The sequence below is a fragment of the Amia ocellicauda genome, chromosome 5 (genome assembly GCF_036373705.1).
Source record: "Amia ocellicauda isolate fAmiCal2 chromosome 5, fAmiCal2.hap1, whole genome shotgun sequence".
NCBI lineage: Eukaryota > Metazoa > Chordata > Actinopteri > Amiiformes > Amiidae > Amia > Amia ocellicauda.
The window spans coordinates 44,129,739-44,152,202 of NC_089854.1; the positions used below are offsets into that span (position 1 = coordinate 44,129,739).

General features: G+C 38.6%; 1 protein-coding gene across 2 annotated transcripts in view; it reads left to right on the forward strand.

Annotated features, from left to right (window-relative positions):
* rassf8b (Ras association domain family member 8b) overlaps positions 1–22,464 on the forward strand; it is a 57,048-nt gene that overhangs the window by 24,283 nt on the left and 10,301 nt on the right. For both annotated transcript variants that reach the window (XM_066705376.1, XM_066705375.1), the window contains one exon: positions 20,908–21,095. In XM_066705376.1, the coding sequence (XP_066561473.1) occupies positions 20,993–21,095 (103 nt within the window). In that variant the 5' untranslated portion in view covers positions 20,908–20,992. The remainder of the gene's footprint in view (positions 1–20,907; positions 21,096–22,464) is intronic.

Consider the following 22,464-nt stretch of genomic DNA (forward strand, 5'->3'; position numbering starts at 1 on the left):
CGCAAATGGAAGAAACACAAAATAACTGTCAGTCTCCCTCGGTCTGGGGCTCCATGCAAGATCTCATCTCGTGGAGTTTCAATGATCATGAGAACGGTGAGGAATCAGCCCAGAACTACACGGGGAGGATCTTGTTAATGATCTCAAGGCAGCTGGGACCATAGTCGCCAAGAAAACAATTGGTAACACACTACACCGTGAAGGACTGAAATCCTGCAGCGCCCGCAAGGTCCCCCTGCTCAAGAAAGCGCATGTACAGGCCCGTCTGAATTTTGCCAATGAACATCGGAATGATTCAGAGGAGAACTGGGTGAAAGTGCTGTGGTCAGATGAGACCAAAATCGAGCTCTTTGGCATCAACTCAACTCGCCGTGTTTGGAGGAGGAGGAATGACCCCAAGAACACCATCCCCACCGTCAAACATGGAGGTGGAAACATTATGCTTTGGGGGTGTTTTTCTGCTAAGGGGACAGGACAACTGCACCGCATCAAAGGGACGATGGACGGGGCCATGTACCGTCAAATCTTGGGTGAGAACCTCCTTCCCTCAGCCAGGGCATTGAAAATGGGTCGTGGATGGGTATTCCAGCATGACAATGACCCAAAACACACAGCCAAGGCAACAAAGGAGTGGCTCAAGAAGAAGCACATTAAGGTCCTGGAGTGGCCTAGCCAGTCTCCAGACCTTAATCCCATAGAAAATCTGTGGAGGGAGCTGAAGGTTCGAGTTGCCAAACGTCAGCCAACAAGGGTTTTGCCACCAAGTACTAAGTCAAAGGGGTCAAATACTTATTTCCCTCATTAACATGCAAATCAATTTATAACTTTTTTGAAATGTGTTTTTCTGGATGTTTTTGTTGTTAATCTGTCTCTCACTGTTAAAATACACCTACCATTAAAATTATAGACTGATCATTTCTTTGTCAGTGGGCAAATGTACAAAATCAGCAGGGGATCAAATACTTTTTCCCTCACTGTATAGTGGTTCAGTGAAGACCATGAAAGCGCTCAATTTTATTTTATTTGTTCTGCCCACCATATTTAAAATATTGTACCCAAGTGAATCTTAGAGTAAAATAATATAGATGTAATGTATATTTATTATCCAAAATGATGGAGATTCTGAGTTTGGTAGTGATTTTTTGAGATAATCATCACCATTATATGTATATTTTGAAATGTATATTTCTTTCTTTCGTAAAGTCCAAAATATTTAAGTGACAAAAAAGCATAAACTATTTAATTACACAATGTATGTTGTCATTGTCTTTCTTTTGATATACTGTGGACTCTAGACCTACTCTATATAATAAACATATTGAATTAATTAGATTCTGTAACACTATTACTTTCAGACACATTCCAGATGTATTGTCCTAAGAGTTTCAGAGTTCAACTCAACCTCAGGGATATGGAAAATATTTGGGCTGCAACTGGGGTATAGAACCTTCTATTTTTTGATTGACATTCACAGGACTGTGCTGACTTTACCTCCCCCATTAAGGGATAATGTCAAGTTGCTGAATTTATTAACAATAAACACATTTGTGTTGTAGTCCATCTTTTAATGCTGATGTTATTACAACCATAGCAGCTGTAGGCCTTTTGGAAAAACAACAAGAACAGAATTGGTTTTCCTTTTACCTCTTGTAATCAATCTCTCATGGTTTGGTTTCTTTTCTTATCTCATTTATGTAGTGTTTGCAGTAGATTGTTAGGGGGTTTAGACTGATTTGGTGAGAATATGTGCTCACAAATCCTACTGAATGTCACTGGCAAGGGCTTAAGCTTTGATGCCTTTTTTTGTTTAGGAATTAGATAAGGTTTGTGGTGCTATTGTTTGGCAACTCCATTAATGGCTTTAGGAAGTAAGGACTGGAGAGGTGTCATAATCTCCTGTTTCTGATGAGAACCCAATCAGGCATAATGGTGAGAAAAACACCAAAAAAACAAACACTATTGGTAATCTGACAAACAATTGATACTGTACTCTGCATAGTGTTGAAAACAATAGACACCGTCATGAAGTTTATTGTGTCTGATAGCATAAGACAGTGATTTAACTGTGTTTGGGAGCAGAGTGAGTTTGGATAGATTCTGACAGGGGACAACTGACAGGAAGGACAGTCTCCAAACTCACAGCTTCTGGTGAAGTGCTATATTTAAACAAGCCCTGCTGCTACACTTCTTTCACTTACCGAGAAGACCAGAACTCTTAATCTTTTCCAATGAGTAGCATAGTTCTTAAGTTGTTCACGTAGTGTTTAAGCAGTGTTAACAATGTTGGGTAGGATTAGGTCCAGTCTGAGACTGATCTTTTGATTTGAGATTATTGTTTTTAATAAAAAAAAAAAACATAAATCATTCTCACACTTCCTAGCATATAAGACTCTATTATATGACTTGATTAGCTACACCAATTGTCTTATATTCTCTTTATTTTTAAGGGTTGTGTATAGTACTGTATTACAGTTCTGTCTGTACATTGCATTTGAAGGAATGGGAGAGTAGATTGCCTTTTTTTTTTGTCTGCAACCTTCATTTATTGCTGTTTAGAAAGACAATTGATGGTTGAACAATCTTTTCTTTTGAACAAATGTGTTAATTGAACAGTGATTTGTACATCTGGCTGCTATCAAGGTCTCATCTCTTATTGTGCTATGTAACCCCTTCATTAAAAGGACATTACACACTCTGCTGTGGCCGGTCTTCCAGTTTATCTGTGTGTTTTTTTTGTTTTTTTTTAAATCAAGCAAGCCAAGAACAGCTCATTAAGGTAACAAAAACAGTCTATTCATTAGCTTTACATAATACAGATAGGATTTTTTTTTTAACTTGGCAGTTACAAATTACCTCAAATGCCCAAGAACAATACATTAATCTCTGAGGATATAGACAGCCAATAAAGCAGCAAATTATGTTCATCAATATAGAGTATTGATTTTTATTTTCTCTCCGTATTCCTATGTTTCAGTGGTTTAATCAAGAAGATCAGTGCTTTCAGAAGCTGACATTCCATTATGAGAAGGACAAAATGTATATTTAAACAAAAACACTGAATATATAAATATTAGTTTATTTATATATATATTAATATAAACTAAATAATAAGTAATCTTTAAACCAAAATGCATAAGATAGTTTGAACACCGCAACATTTTTAAAGACTTACTTTAGAAAAGCTGAAATATAAAATTGAGTTCTGGTTCTGATTTTGTTTTTCACTGTGACTGAGCTGCCTCATGGCTGAAAAAAGTCAAGCAATCTTCACTTTACTGAAAGCAGATTTTTTTTAAATTATTATTATCGGGGGGGGCGGGGATTCATTTGATTAGTAAATGAACTGTGGTCTTCAGATCCTGGCTCATTCAAGAACTGCAGTTTTGGAAAGATGCATTATTAATCAGCATGCAACACATAATGAAAATGTCAAATTGAATTAATTTGGCAACAGTCCTTTGTGAGTTTACATTTGCTTTTTTGATGTATATCTGAAATTACATGTTTAATTAATTTGGAATAACATGGAAAATACTTTGTCAGTACTTAGTATTCAGCTACACAAATCTTGACAATTTTTTAAATCTTGTTTTGTGTAAGATTAAAGTTCTTCTAGTGTTTCACATTGACAGATATCCTGTAATTAGTACATTACTAAATTTCCTTCAGGATTCCTGGTGGTTTTATGGTTGTTTTGACATCTTGGATGTGTTATATTAATGAAGTTTCCTGAAACCCCTCTGTGGCTTTACAACTGAGATTAAGCTAATTGAATCTAGTCTGAATAGCTTGTGTTAGTTGAAAACAAAATTAGTGATGCTGTAGAGTGGCTGGGTTAAACTAGAAGTCTCCCTGAAAATTATATAAAGAGGAAGCTTTAAGGGCTGCCCAACCTACCCTATGGCCCTGTCCTTCCTGCATTAGCTCTTTAATGAACTGGGTCGTTTGTGAACTACTTTAGAATTTGACCTGACCATGTGTATTATTTTTAGGACTGATAAATACTGCAATGCCCTTTGCCTTTGTGTATGTTCAGATATCAAGGATAGGTGAAGAAATCTCCTCTTAATTGAAGACCTTTTAATCGACTGCGAAGGTAGAAAGAAACAAACTCTGCTGCATATTATTGTCAGTTTTACAGTGAAGCAGCTGTCACTACCCAAATCTCAGCAGAATAAAAAGTTCAGCATGAAAGTATTTTCAGACTGTGACTGTCAACATAGCACAGAGAGGTTGTGTAATCCAAAGACCAAAATCACATATTAATGTTAACCTCCACAGACGCAAATGAAAACATTTTAATCTGGGGACTTTCTAACATGTCCTTTCTCAATACAATGCAGTCTAGAAACATCTTCTGTCATGAAGTCACCAGGGTTTAACAACTGTATAATTTTGTGGCCTAAATGTTATGCCTTGCTTGTCTGCAAGAGCTATGCAGACACAACTTAAGACGCACAACATTGCAATCATATTTTGGTTTAAGTTTGTAACATCATCATTTGAGAGACAGGGGGAATACAATACTACTTACACAGGCTTTTGTTGGCATGAATGGAAACAAAACTATAAGCTTTGAAGTATAAACGTAAGTCAGTTTATGTAAACGCAGGAAAAAAAATATTTCCCAATGCTGTCCCAAGTTGCACCTATCCCAAATTGAAAATGTATTAATCAAGGAAAATGAGCTGAAGGTTAGGAGCCAAACAGCCAGTGGGATTCTCAATTTTTTTTTGATTGATAATCTTTTCACCACCCACTTGTATGTCCACCTTTTTCAGGAACTATTTGGAAATGTGTGAACGCTAGGCTCATGTGTTTACTGCAGCATGAAGGACAGATTACACTGAGGCATGACAGGTTCACGGAGGGAGGGGGCAGCTCCAGGGGTGTAGTAGTTGAGCACAAACCCCAGACTGTGGAATGTTCCGGAGCTAGCAGGCTCAATTACAGTGCTCGCTCGGGGAAAAAAGGGCAGCGCTTTACACTGAATCCCATTTAATAGAGAACGTTTTAGAAAAACACTGGTGACTATCACAGCCACCGAAACCCACAGTGGGCCGGCCTGCTGCTTGACTGATTGGAGGGGAGATGAAGCCGGAGCCCCCTGGTCACACAGGACTCGGAACAGAGTCGAGCAATAACTCTGTGTGTGTGTGTGTGGGGGGGGGGGGTGTGTGTGTGGTGGATTAGAAGAGAAATCAAGGTAAGGGATTGAGGCCATATGAGTTTGGTGAAGTGGTACTATACTTGTGAATTGTCTTTTTCAGGTAATAGTCTTGTGGGCTTGGTTGGTTAGCTTCAGCAAGTTTATTTTAAGGATGGCGCTTTTTGCTGTGGCTTCCATTGTAGGTATTATTAATATTAGAAATAAGAATCATCAAGTTGAAGGAAAAAAGTGTTTAAAATGAGTAATTTGATCATTTATATCTGTCTGCTAAGATGTAGAATGCTTTGGGGGAAAAATCTCTCTGACATAATCACTGTAATTTGTGCCTTATATGTACTTTAAAGAGCTATGCATCTCAAAATGATAGTGATTATCAAAATGCAAGACTTGCAAGATTGTGTGGTTCCTAGAGCATTTATATTTTTACAGAATTAACAGTGCAAGCATATTTTAATTTATAAAGAAACTTGCAGTGTGCCACGGAGGATCCATGGAGGATATATGTAAAGCATTTTGACAAACTGAAAACAGTCTGTCTGGTACACTAATGGAAGTTAGACCTCAATGACAGTTTTCTCCTTGTATTGCTGTGTTAGCTGCACATATGTGTGTTCAACTGTAAGCCAATACTGGGAACCAAACACTTCTGACACCTTCTTTCAGAAGTAGTCGTAAGTATTCAGTTCTAGTTCTTTTAATGGTGTGTGTAGTAAAACAATATTTAAATGGGCTCCCCTCTGCCTGCCAAGTTTGCACATGCATCATGGTAGGATTACTTTATTGACTACAGTAGTAAGACATAAATTATCATTGTTTTTACTACAGCTTTTGAGAGTGTCATGTTACATTTACTGCCTTTTAGAATGCAATTTTGAGAATATTATGATAGACACATTTGTCAGTTTTATGCCCGGGGAGTTTTCCAGCTTTTAAGAGGGAGATTGAGGCTCACACCTAGTATATTTGAAAGGTGGTTGCCGACTTGTTATTGCATGCATGGAAATCTCTTGCATGGATCTACTTTATCAGAAATTGTGCAGTGCTGGCTGCCTACAGCATACGGGGAACAGCATACGATAACTTGAACTTCAGATTATATGATACTCTAGTCAAACTGAATAGATAGGAGAGCCACAGGAAGGTTTGTAACGAACCTATTTTGTCTTGGACTCTAATCTGTGCATTTTCCCATTAGTTTTGTGTGTATTCATGAGATTAACTTCCTAACATTGTCATTTGAGATAATTTGGGGCAATTCAGATCATGGCAATTCTCTCTGTAATACAGTGGGGGGAAAAAAGTATTTGATCCCCTGCTGATTTTGTACGTTTGCCCACTGACAAAGAAATGATCAGTCTATAATTTTAATGGTAGTTGTATTTTAACAGTGAGAGACAGAATAACAACAAAAACATCCAGAAAAACGCATTTCAAAAAAGTTATAAATTGATTTGCATGTTAATGAGGGAAATAAGTATTTGACCCCTTCGACTTAGTACTTGGTGGCAAAACCCTTGTTGGCAATCACAGAGGTCAGACGTTTCTTGTAGTTGGCCACCAGGTTTGCACACATCTCAGGAGGGATTTTGTCCCACTCCTCTTTGCAGATCCTCTCCAAGTCATTAAGGTTTCGAGGCTGACGTTTGGCAACTCGAACCTTCAGCTCCCTCCACAGATTTTCTATGGGATTAAGGTCTGGAGACTGGCTAGGCCACTCCAGGACCTTAATGTGCTTCTTCTTGAGCCACTCCTTTGTTGCCTTGGCTGTGTGTCTTGGGTCATTGTCATGCTGGAATACCCATCCACGACCCATTTTCAATGCCCTGGCTGAGGGAAGGAGGTTCTCACCCAAGATTTGACGGTACATGGCCCCGTCCATCGTCCCTTTGATGCGGTGCAGTTGTCCTGTCCCCTTAGCAGAAAAACACCCCCAAAGCATAATGTTTCCACCTCCATGTTTGACGGTGGGGATGGTGTTCTTGGGGTCATTCCTCCTCCTCCAAACACGTTGAGTTGAGTTGATGCCAAAGAGCTCGATTTTGGTCTCATCTGACCACAACACTTTCACCCAGTTCTCCACTGAATCATTCAGATGTTGGAAAACTTCAGACGGGCCTGTACATATGCTTACTTTAGCAGGGGGACCTTGCGGGCGCTGCAGGATTTCAGTCCTTCACGGCATAGTGTGTTACCTATTGTTTTCTTGGTGACTATGGTCCCAGCTGCCTTAACAAGATCCTCCCGTGTAGTTCTGGGCTGATTCCTCACCATTCTCATGATCATTGAAACTCCGCAAGATGAGATCTTGCATGGAGCCCCAGAGCGAGGGAGACTGACAGTTATTTTGCGTTTCTTCCATTTGCGAATAATCGCACCAACTGTTGTCACCTTCTCACCAAGCTGCTTGGCGATGGTCTTGTAGCCCATTCCAGCCTTCTGTAGGTCTACAATCTTGTCCCCGACATCCTTGGACAGCTCTTTGGTCTTGGCCATGGTGGAGAGTTTGGAATCTGATTGATTGATTGCTTCCATGGACAGGTGTCTTTTATACAGGTAACGAGCTGAGATTAGGAGCAGTCCCGTTATGAGAGTGCTCCTAATCTCAGCTCGTTACCTGTATAAAAGACACCTGGGAGCCAGAAATCTTGCTGATTGATAGGGGATCAAATACTTATTTCTCTCATTAACATGCAAATCAATTTATAACTTTTTTGAATTGCGTTTTTTTCTGGATGTTTTTGTTGTTGTTCTGTCTCTCACTGTTAAAATACACCTACCATTAAAATTATAGACTGATCATTTCTTTGTCAGTGGGCAAACGTACAAAATCAGCAGGGGATCAAATACTTTTTTCCCTCACTGTATATGGGCCCCTAACAGATGGACCAAAGAGCAATCACACTCTATCCTGAAATATTGCTGCCTTCAGAGTCTGTATCTTTAAAATTCAAATCTAATGGTGTTGCTGACTAATCTTATCTGGAGTCATTGTAAGTTTTTATCTATTATGATTGATGGTAGAAGCATCTTTGATTTGGGGATCCTGTCAATCACACTTCAAGGCAAAGTTGCCATGGTTGCCATATGGAGAGTTGCCACATTAAACCTGCAAAACTCCCCAAACCGCCTGCTCTGCCCCAGTCAAACATGTATCAGCTCCAGAGTTTGTGTTGAAAATTAAAACAGAGGCAGGGACTTGAGAGATGGGCTTCAGAGGAGCTCACATCAAATGATCGGCAACCCAAGAGAGTGCAATTTAGAAAATGAGGGGGGAAAAATAAATAAATACGGCCCTCAATGAAAGCGTTAAGGATTGTTTTTGAAGTTCTCCTGTGGACAGCTGTGATTTTTTCCCCCTTTCTCCCTTCATCTTTGATATGAGAACAACATGAAATATGTTTTGAGGGGGGGGTTATTGGGTATGCTGGGCACAAAGCCTACAGTGCATTTTCTGTAACATTTGAGCCAAGGCAAAGAGAACAATCTGATCTTTTTCCTGCAGGTTTCCTCTGCCGGCTTGTCTTGCAGTGTGTTTTGACAGCATGCAACAACTATTGTACAGGAGGATCAATCGCCTGTTTGTTTAGTATTTGGCTGCAGAGTATTGTATTGCTAGTTATCAGGAGAGCCTTGCACAGCCCACATAGCCAAACCTAACACATGGAAACAATATGAACTGCAGGGAATGCTATGTTCAGTGATTTCATCCTGAACTCTTCCCTCACAATTAAAATGGGGGGGGAAAACAACAACTATAAGACATTGCAAATCCCAAGCTCAAAGACTCCTTAATTTAAAAAGACTCCAGGATCTTTTGAATATGTTTTGTTGTTCACTTTTAGTTGACCTTTTCTCTCTTTTTTGATATTCAATTTTAACTTTTGAGAGGAACTTCATACGTACAGATTGCAGGGAGCATAGCAATGCAAAGTCCGTAAGATATTTGCAGGGTCTTTTTTTGGTTAAGATTGCAGAGAAATCATTATTAGCTTGAAAGATGAGATTACCCTGTGGTCAAGTCCCCCTACACTTGATTTTGCTATAAAAACAGTGAACAGAGGGTGTCTTGTATTTTGAAAGGTGCTATTAAGGTGCTCTTCACTTGAAACCAGGCACATAAATCCATTTTTAGGATCTGTTGAGCAAGCAAAGTATTTCTACCCCCAGTTTCCACAGTTGGATGTATTCACTTGAAGGTCAAACATACAGTAACTAATCTAATTGTAAAGAGTGACAGTGGTTGAAAATTAATTTATTATAATTAACATTTTACAGGGAATACTTTTAGCAGTGTATACAAATCTAAAACAATTGAAGGTGTTTTATTTTGGGGGGGTAGGATAAATGTGTATATAAAAAACAGTAATGCAACTTGACTATAATTCCTTTTTATGAACCTGATCTGTGCAACTACTTTTAAGGGTGATTCCTCAGAAATGGTAGTAATGAAACATGTCAGAAGTTGTCAACTCTTTGGATTATATGAAACCAGTTCTGACCTGTCAGGCCTGCGTATATACAGTTAAGTCCATAAATATTTGGACAGTGACACAGTTGCCATCATTTTGGCTCTGTACACCACCACAATGAATTTGAAAGGAAACAATCAAGATGTTCTTTAAGTGTAGCCTTTCATCTTTTAATTTGAGGGTAGTTGCATCTAAATTGGGTGAATGGTATAGGAATTACACCCATTTTTATATGTGGTACCCCCAATTTTATGGGCTCAAAAGTATTTGGACAAACTAACATAATCATGAATTCAATTGTGAGTTTCAATACTTGTTTGCAAATCCTTTGCAGTCAATGACTACCTGAAGTCTGGAACCCATAGACATCACCAGATGCTGGGTTTCTTCCCTGGTGATGCTCTGCCAGGCCTGTACTGCAGCTGTCTTTAGTTCCTGCTTGTTCTTGGGGCGTTTTGCCTTCGGTTTTGCCAATTACAAAAACATTAGGTGTGGCCAATTCAACTATTTGGTACATTCTTGAAAGAATGCACTGGTGAGCTCAGGAACACCAAAAGGCCCAGAAGACCATGGAAAACTGGTGGATGACCAAATAATTATTTCCCTGGTGAAGAAAAACCCCTTCACAACAGTTGGCCAAATGTGCTGCAATGGCCAAGTCAGTCACCTGACCTGAATCCAATTGAGCATGCATATCACTTGCTGTAGGCAAAACTGAAGGCAAAACGCCCCAAGAACAAGCAGGAACTAGACAGCTGCAGTGCAGGCCTGGCAAAGCATCACCAGGGAAGAAACCCAGCATCTGGTGATGTCTATGGGTTCCAGACTTCAGGCAGTCATTTGACTGCAATGGGTTTGCAACTAAGTATTGAAACTCACAATTGAATTCATGATTATTTTAGTTTGTCCAAATACTTTTGAGACCCTAAAATTGGAGGGACTACATATAAAAATGGGTGTAATTTCTACACCGTTCACCCAATTTGGATGTACCTACCCTCAAATTTAAAGATGAAAGTCTACACTGTTTCCTTTCAAATCCGTTGTTGTGGTGTACAGAGCCAAAAGGATGACAATTGTGTCACTGTCCAAATATTTATGGACGTAACTGTATATGTATCATTAAATAAATCATGAAATCATTTTTTTTGGGGGGGGGGGGGGGTAAAGTAGTTTGCTTTAGGCAAATAGTCTTTAACAGTGTAAATTGTCAGTGAATTATTCTGCAGGGACTTGTGTACACATGCAGACTCTTAAAAGGTTTTTCCTATGAATATTTTGCACCCCCTTTGGCCTTTCATCTCTATTCAATTAGAAAGCAGCTTTCGTCTTCTACGTTAAGAAATCGCAGTCCTAGAACAATATTTATTCACTTGCGCTGCATTGTGTTTCTGTACTTACTGAAAGGTTGCCCAGTTACTTTGAAGGAAACGCCGTGATTGACCCTAAAGGGGATGGGAGGTGGAACAATAGCCCTCACAATATTCCCCCCCACCCCCATCCAATCTCTCTCCGTAAACATCTAGCACCAAAGCATGAGGTGTCCTGCCTGTGACATTGCCTTCTGTTTCCCTTCACTTTCCCCTTCTTTAATATGTCTACACCTGTGAAGTTAGAAGAGGGGCAAGTGGGTTGTAGCTGCTCATTCAGGATTCGTGCTACAGAGATCCAGCCAGTGCCTCGCTAATAGTGCACCCTCAGGGACTCTGTTTTCCCTTGGGTCCAGATGTGAGTTGGATATAAACCCCAGGGACAAATGCTCCCCTTCATTCCCCTTCGCTGAAGTCATTTAATCTGTTCCCTTTAAGACAAAAGGAATATTTTTCATTCTGACAATCTATGGTTTACTATTCAGTTTACTGGAAGAATAATACCTGTAGAGTTTTATCTACAACATGAGATGAATTAAGTTTAGTTAGACTATAATGTTCAGAACTTAAAGAGCAAGTGATTAACATTGTTTGATCTTGACATGTTATAAAATGAGAGCATGATGTGTAGTATTTCTCTCAGACTTCAGTAGTAGATGGAATCTCACAAAAGAGTTAAGGTATAAATTTGCACAGAACTATAAAGTATACCATTTTGTTCATATGTATGCTAAAAGCAATGGAAATTTTGTCCTTTCAAGACTGAAATGATCAGTTTAAAAATGAAAATAACAATAATGTCCCCTATTAATTATGTACTTATTTATTTTAAGCTAAATTTGCAATGGTCCCCGATGGTATTCAATGCAGGATTATAAATCAAACTTGAAGGTTATATGTGCTCTTTTCCTTATCTTCAATCTATCCACATTAATTGAAAATCAACCTCGCCCAGAAAAGAAAACATTCCTCTCTGTTGAAATGTAACTGCTGAACACTGTGCTACCGTCTCTTAAAATTCAGATGGCACTACATTGATCCCTTGAAGGCACACACGTACACCGATTTCAATTATACAAAACTGATTGCACTCGTGTAAATAATGCAAAGTGTACTCTGTTCACTGTAGAGCTCCAACACATTTGTTTATTTCACAAATTCAGTATTGTTTATCCTCTGTTAGCTGTTATTGCAGATTTCATGAGAAATAAGTTGCATCAGTGGCCTTTTGTTGTGTCTGTTTGCAAAGTTTAAAATTCTTTGCTCATCGGAACACTTTAAATTTTGATTTTAGGGAAAAGATGAGGGGAGAAATGCACATATATATTATTTATGCAGCAATTTTTAAATATGTATTGCATTTAGGAAGACGTATAGCCACGTAAAATAAATGCCTCAAGTCATATCTGCCTTCTCTTGTCGGTGCCTGTACACTGAATCCAAACACTTGCTTTGTGGATCTGTCTAGCCTTGGGAAGGAATCTGAGACATGGGACGTGTGGTACTCAAGGTGCTGGGTCCTTCAACCAAAAGCTCCGTGCTGGGATGCCATCATAATCGGTCCCTGGCAACAGTCGCTGATAAAATCCCTGGAGACAGATTTAGTGCAGTGTAAGATGAAGATGGGGCGAGAGAAGGGCAGCACCCTTTCAAACCCTGCTGGAGCGATCTTGATTTTATGTGGACATTTTCATTTCCATGAAAAGACTTATTACCTGGCAGAGGTGCGTCTCTTTCCCACATTCCTTTATCCCTTTTAATTAGGGGGAATCGCCATGTTTCGCATTGAAATGGAAGCATTACGGGAATTAAGACTTGTTTTCGCACCGAGACTTAAAGACTTTACACGGATTAAAATGTAAGCCCCCCGCCCCCTTCCAAGGCTTAATTAACCCAAAAAGCAATCTGTGTCTGTGTGCATGGTGTGGAATTTACATTAAAATACCCCCCATTATGGAGAGAATAGGATGGGCATAAGCATGACCAAGGTGGCTGGGGGGAAATGGCACCTGATGGGGAAATGTCAGCTCACACAGTGAGACATGTTGTTGTTGACAGGCCTAATAAAGATAGCAAGCTTTAACTAATGAGGCGGCTGTCACTGTTTTATCTTCCCTGGTGTCAGTGTGACTTGGATATACTGCCCGTGATGTTAAGATGGATTGCAGCTTGGTTATAAGAGCACTAAATATTGAAAATGGCACGTGTGCCAGGCTTTGCATTTGAAGGAGAGACTCAAGTGTTGCATTATTATTTTATGGCTGAAAAGTTGCCCTGCTCTGCCAAATCTACAGGAGCTCACAGAGTCGTTGTCCTTATGCAAGTGCAGCCTACCTTGGTAAATCTAAAGTAAAGTAAAGTACAGTGGAGGCATGTTGAAACTACTGTGAAATTATGGTAAAACCACTACACAAAAAATGCTCATATCCTAAATTTTCGAAGATAAACTTAATGGCAATTTTGAAGTGGTTTTCCATTTAGCTGTATTTGGCGTAAATAAACATTTATTTCATATGTCTGATATTTTCTAATTGCCTAAGTACTGGTGTAACTAACAGTTGTCTATCGCAGTTTTGAGAAAAGAAGAAAATGTCTTGACTTTTTCTCACAGGGTCACCAAACTGTCTCTTCTCAACCATAGTTTGTGTACTGAAGGAAGAATACTGGTTAATATATGGGAAAATATTTGGAAGAATCTCCTCAGTTTTTAGGATAACTTAAGTCGATGTCTTCCTTCAGTATGGAGTTGATTATAATTGGAAAACCCATTTCCTTTTAAGGAAATTGGAGAAATTCTTGTATGACACCATCACATCCTGTCCTGATACGCCTCAATTTCTTGGTTCTGGCTTAGTGGTGTGGTCAAATAGTCATCGGAAATTAAACAGAGTAGACCTGCTTAAACTTTGCTATGTTATATATATCTCCATTTCCCTGTTTGTTTTAATTTTCCTTGTTACTGAGGCGGTTTTTCAAATTCTGCTGCCCAGTGTTGAATGATTTATTCATATGCAGGTGTGTGTTTCTGTCTCTTTCTTTCTACTGTGCAATGTGAAACATGCATTCTCACATTGACATTGACTTGAGACATACAGTCTACTGTGATTGGGGAAGCTTGTTTAAAAACTACCTCTGTAGCCAGGTGCATTTGCACATTGATGCATACACCTCTACTGCCATATAGCGCGATCCGATATAATGTGAATTCTGATGTAATTGCGGTAAATCAGAAATGGTTTTGTTATTCTTATGTTGTAAGTCACCCTGGATATGGGCATCGGCCAAGAAATAAAAATAATAATAGTCGGAACACAAAGCCAAGCGCATTTACAGAATTTGTCAACTTTCACTCCAATTGATGTTGGTTGCATTTAGCAGTGTTGAGTACCTATGTTGTTAATACACTATCTTTTAAATAAACTTTTAAAATAATTGTTGTAATAAAATAAAGGAGATGCAATTTAACCACTGTAGAACAGATTTATTTACTGCATGTTAGCTCTAACACAAATTTTCTGACTATTAATAACAGAAATGCTCATAGCCAAAGCAAGTTCCATGTAAGTTTCACCTATAATGTGTTAAGATTTTTGTCCAAATGTAGCTCCTGAATGCACTAACACGCCTTATAAAAACAGAATGGTTAATTTGACACATAATTAACATTTTATTATTTTGGAGGGTTTTTAGGGTACAAGGTACAGTGCAGTAGGTGTATTGTGTACCTGTACTGTAATGGCACATTGTGACCAAGTGGCAAAAGCCCTGGTTTAAATTCCAACAATTAGATTATATACTAATCCATAGGGGGTTTCTGGCAGTTTATGGAGAAAATGTCCAAAAAAAGGCCAATCATTTTACCATCTAATAAGTATACACACAGTACTAAACGTCTTGTGCTACCATAGTTTATTCTAGCCACAGTATCGGTATTAGGGCCTTTGCTTTTTCTAATCTATATTAATGATCTGGACTCTGGGATAGTGCGCAAACTTGTCAAATTTGCAGATGACACTAAAATAGGTGGCTCAGCAGATACAATCTCGGCAGCACAGGTTATATAAAGGTACTTTCAGTTAATATTTCAGGTAATATTCAGTTGTGAGCCGCCACCTGGCAGATGAAATTCAATGTGGAAAAGTGCAAAGTATTACATGCCTGTAACAAAAATTTACACTATAATTACATTATGGGAGGAATAGAACTAGATGAAATAACACATGAGAGATCTAGGAGTCTACGTGGACTCCTCACTTTTTGGGCTTCAAGGCATTCAAAATGGAAAACGGGAGACACTTCTTCACACACAGAGTTGTCACAATCTGGAACAAACTCCACATCAATGTGGTTGAAGCTGAAAATGTTGGAACATTTAAAAATAGACTGTATAGTATAATTGAATCACTTAGTTATAATGGACACCAAATGAGCATGATGGGTCAAATGGCCTCCTATCGTCTGTTAACTTTCTTATGTTAAGTGATTTTTCCATCTGGCAGCACTGGTAAATATACTGCAAAATATGCAATCTATTAACACTTATTCTAATTCAAAATAAAGCAGTGACAGTAAAGAAAGAAATGTATAAAATCTATATAAAGGCAGATTCTGTTTTCAAAACTTTATTAAAAAGTGTATGATTTCAGAATGACTTCCAGATGGCCAATTTTGATTTCTGCTGAGAGAGAATTTCCTTTACTATTGAGACATTACTTCTATATGACTTAATTGCCTGGAAAAATAATCTTGCCTCTTTGGAGGATGCCCACATGAGCTGTCAAATCCTCTCGCTCTCCCTGACTGCTCCCTTTCTGACATTGAACAAGTCGTTGTAACTGCAGTTTGTGAAAGTGTGTGTCCTTTGTTATTTCGCAACTCCTTAGACATTTTATCACATGCAGAGATGAAGTGAGATGGCCAGGAGCAGTTCTGATGCAATAAGGTATCTCTCTCAGCTGGTGTCCTAATGCCAGATGGAATACTTCTGTCGTGCCCAACTGTTCACACCTCCCACAAGCTGTTATTTTTTATAGCCTAAAAATAGCAGTACACATTTCAGACCATAGTGCTTGGAATATCACAGTCGGATTTCCCCTGGAATGTCCTGAGAATCATTCCTGTGGCTCAGCGATCCCAGCACCTGAGTGGGGTTTAGTTTGCTTGTTTTCTTTCATGGATCACTTATTCTAGGATAAAATAAAAATAAAATTATTTTGTAAACACAATTATTAACCATACAATATATTTATCTATTTATATAGTGTAGTCTGTAGTAAAGTGCAGTATAAATAGTTGTGGGGAAGTACTGTGTTGGAATACAAGTGTGTCTGGCCATATGCTACCTTCCCTGGGAAGGACCCCTCACAAACATACACAATCTCTCACTCTCTAACAAAATTATAGGAAGCATGGCAAACCCGTGGTCAGATATGGATGGTGTCCAAATAAGTGCTGTTGTTTTCTAGAATATATACGGGTACTACAACACGGGTTCCACTAATTCAGCAATTGGGCGTACATGCATCTTTCCTATTTGGAAAAATGTCAGTTTTCAGCATACATGTAAAATATACATCTGTATCCTAAGGAACTGCACACAAGGGATTAACATTATCTGGCCGTCCTTACCACAGGATCAGTAACAGAGATGCATAAAGTAACACATGGCAAGAATTCCATGCCTGCTTTGTAAACAAGACACAACGACAGAAGATATAGGACTTATTGCAATTTCACCTTCTCTGTGTATAAACTTTGGAGCTGGTTAACTGTGTTTGATGACATTTGAAAGTTGGGACCTTGTTTTTGTTGATGGGTAAAAACTGTCCTAAAGTCAGCAAGATCCCTGCTAATGAAATTCCTTATGGATGTGCTTGGCATTTGGCACAGACTGTTAACAAGGCCTGGACTGTGGTCGAGAGTGGGGTTTATTACTGTGTCAGGGCAGCCTTATTTTTATTGGGAGCCTTAGTCAACAGTTACTGAATGATCCCTTATTGGAGGAGGCTTATTTTTCATTGTTGCATTGCCAATTGAATCGTTTACAATTCTTGACTGAACATCAACAGAGTCTGGGGGTATTTGAGGGGGAGGTGTTATATGTTGAAATAATTATATTTTATTTGTATGCAAGATCAGCCTTTGTGTTAGTGTCCAAATTTTGAAATTTTGTTTTTCTAGCCATTTCCTCTGTGTATGGAAAGTTTCTGTTGTATTTATTATTATTTTTTGGTTTTAATATGTGAATTGTAATATGAAGTATATATCATTTAAATCAATACATCTTTCTAAGCAAAAGCAGAAAGGAAATGGAGAAACTGCTGACTTCAACAACCTAGCTTAAAAACCTGGAGGAGCATACCGTACTCTGCTTGTCACACCATTAGTTTATTGTTCTGTGAGGAGGCACATGTATAATTCAGTATTTTAGCAGAAAGAACCTAGATGAAGATTGATAAATAACAAAAACACATATTAAGTAAGTGGAACATATTATGTCTTCCAGAGCAGTTAGTCACAATTGGTTGATCTGCCATCTTCTGTATGTGAGGCGGAATAAAGCATCTCAGTTGTAATCTGAAACCTCCTAGTCTTTTCCTTTTTGGACCTTTCACATGAAAGTATTACACAAATATTATAATATAAAATAAGCTGAATAAATAATGCCATAAAAGTCCCTTTTTAAAAAAAAACGTATTACTTCACATCATATTTTTTTATGAAAACTGGGGAGAAAAACTTGATTTAACTAGGAATCTCAGTTTTTGTCTTGGCTTTGTCTTGACTTTAAACCGAAGTGGTTGGAGTCCTGGCTTCATATTCATATCGGTGGGCTAGCAGCAGCAGACATTTTTAAATATGTTTTACCAGTATTCATGAGAAATTAGCTGTGCTATTACTAATCCAGGATGACACATAGTGGAAAATGTAATCTTGTGTACATTTTAAAAGTTCAGAATGTATATTTGAAGGGGGTATCATTACAGTATGTCAACCCAGCGAACATTTTGTCAGGGTTCGCATCGCAAAAAGCGAGTCAATTCACCTCCATTTGCGATGCATTTTCTTGGGAGATTCGCTGTTTGTGCGAGGCATTAAAATACGTTTTTCCGACCAAAAACAAGCATCAAAAATACGTTGACACTTGCTTTCGCGCTCGCGTCCTCTCTGGCAGTCTTTGGGGTCCGCCCTTTGCAAATGCGTTCTACGTCATATTACTCTAATCCTGTCTCCCATAGGCGCTCAACGCTGTCACTCCTGAAAAGCCTAGTTGCGCCATTTCCGTATAAGCAGCGCTGCGCGACCTCCCCTTTAAGAAACGCGTATGTGAGGGGAGAGGGGGCCGCACTCCATGCCCTGTTACCCGAATCACGTCCCTCATTGGCCAGCGGGTCTGTCGTACAGGGCAGGGCTGTAGCTTACCAATGATACCAGACACGCCCATATCCGAGCCGCTGGCTGCGCTGTGAGACAGGGCGCTTACAGAATAGACAGAGCAGAAAGACGCGATGCAGCAAGACATACAAATACAGCGTAGAAAAGTTGAAATGACACCTCAGCCTTCAGAAACAAATCATAGATGCGGAGTCTGTTTACAGCACTATGAAAGCCACTGACAGTGTGTTGTTTGCAAGAATAAAACGCCAGGGCGGCGTGGTGGCTGGGATGAGTCACTGCATCAACACAGAGAGGAGCTGTTGTAAAGAATAGCCTGTGTCTATGTAATGACAAAAGTGACAATATTCAAAAGCCAGATGTTTGGAATTCTATTTCCCTGTTTAGTATTCTTCTTTACTTGTATATAGGTATTCCGGTTGTTGGTAGTCTAATATAAATGGCTGTAATTTATAGATATAGATTTGAGTTTTACTTTTTACACAAGTTCATAAGACTTTGAAGTTTCAATATTCAGTGAAAAGCCTGCCTGGAGCAATAAAAAGGTGTTATACTGACCATACATTACTTTTGTTCTCATAAGCATTTGTTTTTCTTCAATTTTTTGATTTCTGTATTAACGTTGGTGGGACAAACACAATTATTTGTGGTATTTTCTGAATCTCAATTTTGTGCTGAGTGTTTCCATATAAGAAACTTGCCTCTAGAGTTATAAGTAAAAATATGCTGAATGTTATGCATTAGGGCTGTGCGATATGACGTTTTATCGTTTTATATTATGCTCTATCGTTTATATCGTGGTGTCGCACATCCCACTCTTTACGGCACTATTTTTCGTCATTAGGACGCTTTGCGTTCTTCCCGGTTCTTCCACACGTGCCGGGTGCAGGCAAATGTGCATCAGAAACACAGACAGACATGGAAGAAAGAGAACTGACACAGAATAACCCCAATAACCAAGAGATACTTTAATGCGCAAGCGCACACGTTGCGCCCCGCTCTAGTCGTCGGGCTAAACACGATCTGCAAACACCCCCCCCCCCCCCACTAATTTAGATGTATATAATTTGTATACAATTAATAATAACGTTTGTTTGCATTTTAATAAATTGGAAAGCTATGCAAACACATGCAGAAAGTATCATTTTCTTTTTATTAAGATGGTGAAGTGGTTCAACAGTTTTATAATAATAATAATAACTATTTTGTATTAACACGTGCTGTACAGGTAAGTAGAATCGAGACGCGACAGTCAGAGAGGAAATGTCTGTCCAGCAGATGGTAAATGCGCCACTATAAACCCGGCTGTGGTAAATCTACCTGAATCTATAGCATTTTACAGCGCATGTGTTGCGTGATTACTATTATTTGTGTTATTGTTGTTATGTGACTGTAAATCATATGTGCTCTGAGGAAGATAAGTCGAAACACGTAAGCATTATGATGTTCCCTTTTTCTCTAATAAATAATTTTTGAGACATCGGTGAATATGGACTGTTTTTAGACGGGAGCTGCTGTCCATCCTTGACCGGATAATTGTTCTATATAAAATCCCTGTGATAAGGCACCCGCATTTAAGATTTATTAAAACTATTGTAACGCCAGCTATATATCTATATCCCATAACAACATAACACACGTAATAGTAATCACACAACACTTGCCCTGTAATGTGTTGCATTCTGTATTTCCCAAGACAGCCTGTATGTAGTATTTGTTAGTTTTGCTTATTGAAGGATTAACGAAATACTTGTAGTTTGAATGTCTTTCGTATTATTTTGTGGCTTGATTGGATAAAAATAAGAAATATCGAGAGATATCATGTATCGCCCAAACTTATAAAAATATCCAGATTATTTTTAAGTCATATCGCCCAGCCCTATTATGCTATTATGGATAGTACTGTGCAGGATTCTGGAAAGGCTTGACTACACTAGTACCTCAGGAGAAGCATTGAAGACTTAGTGGTACTGGGATGAGCATGAGATAGTCACACACCTGCAACATGCAAGTATTAAATAACAATTAATGCAAATATCTGTAAAATACATTTCACAGTCTAAAATGCATGCAAAGTAATGTAGATAAGAATGTCATGAGAACAAAACAATTAAAAAAACACCACTTTTGATCATTGGTAGACCAATTTAAATTGCTAATCAAGTAACTCATGTTGCTAAGCAAAATTATTTTTGATTAGTTTGAACTGCTATGCAAATTTGAGACAACAAAATGTATGCTGCAACCAAAGCAAAGCAGAGCATGCTCCTGATATATGCCAACCTATCTCCCCTTTCATTCCTCTTCTCAGTTGCTCTCTTAATTAGTATAATAGTTCCTTTATGATCACATTAATCTGCTTCTTTTAATTTTCAAATCAAGTTGAAATGTAAAATTCAGTTTGAATTGAGAAGGTAGGTTTTACACTATGGGCTTGGTTGATCTACAGTATGCAGTTTTAAGTTTTTTTTGCTCATTTATGTTTTTGTTTTGTTTCTTTCAGGATGGTGGCGAAACGGCAGCTCCTTCTCTCCTCTAGCAAGGTGGAATGACATTGTGTTGCCCCTGTGCTCATCTAATGATCCATCATGGAGTTGAAAGTCTGGGTAGATGGGGTCCAGAGAATCGTTTGTGGAGTCACAGAATCAACAACCTGCCAAGAAGTGGTGATTGCTCTTGCCCAGGCTATAGGTAAGAATTTGTACAGTCACATGTGTCTTGAATGGTTTTCTAAATTACTAAAGAAGCTACCCTTGCCATTAAGGGGCCTTTCACACCTATGGTTTGGAGCTATATGTAAAACCTGTGATGCAGAACTAATCGCACCAGGATGTGGAGCATACCAACCTCACTGAGACCATTAGAAAATGGTGGTCTTGGTCTGTTTGAAAACAAACAAAATGCATTTGCTTTCAGAATGCAAGAAAAGGTTCACTAGGAATTCAACCACTCCAAACAGCTAAACCAAACTGAGGAGGTGACATACTGAAACGCAAAGGAAGTGCCCATTGCAGCCCTACAAACTACTACTTGACAGTGCAGTACTTGCAAAATATCTTCCCAAGGGATGGAGTACAAGAAGCATTACTTGATGTGTGCATCCAGGAGCAACTGGATTTTTTTTTTTTTTCTTCAAAAACAGTTTTTTGAACTAGGTTTGAAAGTTTCCTAAATAATTTTCAATTTGTGTTCCCAATAATCAACCAATAATCAATAATCAACCAGTAACCAAAAATCAACAGAGCTGTACCTCCTCTAAATCAAAACAGAGTTAGCTCTTTAAAGCAGCAAAAACTGTGTTTTTTCAATTACTTGCAAAGTTTTGTAAATCTATATTCCTGCTGTGTTGTGAGCAGAATGAAACTCCCGTACAGCCATCTATAGTGGAAAAGGCCTTCTGATTCTTCTGAAACCTCAGCTGTTTTTTCTTTCTTTCTAAACCAAACAAGAGTATCTGTATGTTGATGTTTATTTCAAAATGTGAAAGACATACAGCTGTGCAATGGCTGCATCCTGATCTGAGGGTTTTAAAGCCATAAAGCTGAAACACAGAAGACTATCCTGGTATCCAGTTAATGATAACAAGCTGAGTCAATACAGCACATCTTACTTGCTGTGCACATCATTAGCACTGCTATTTTCCATTTGTTATTTGTACACTGAAAGTTTGTTTCCTGTTATTTGAACCCATTCATAATTTTGTTAAATCAGTGTCTGTGAGAGTATGTGTGGAGCCAGCGCTGTCCTTCCCATAAGAAGAGGGCTGTTTCCATAACCACGAGCTATTCGTGGGTTCCATTTCAGACCCTGTTTCTGGGAGAAAATAATTAAAAGCAAGAGTAGCAGTACTTTCATATGCAATTTTTATTTCTGCAGGATATCAGGGCTTCAGAGCTTTGCGTCTCTGCCAATATCCAAAATGGCAGTCAGGTTTAATCAAGTTTTGTTCTTTTACTGATCGTTATCCATCCTTTTCCCTCTCCAGGATACTGTAAATTGTGTGCAAATCTGTCTCTAGTTTTACTTTTACAGTGACTTGATCTTAACTTTCAAAACAAGC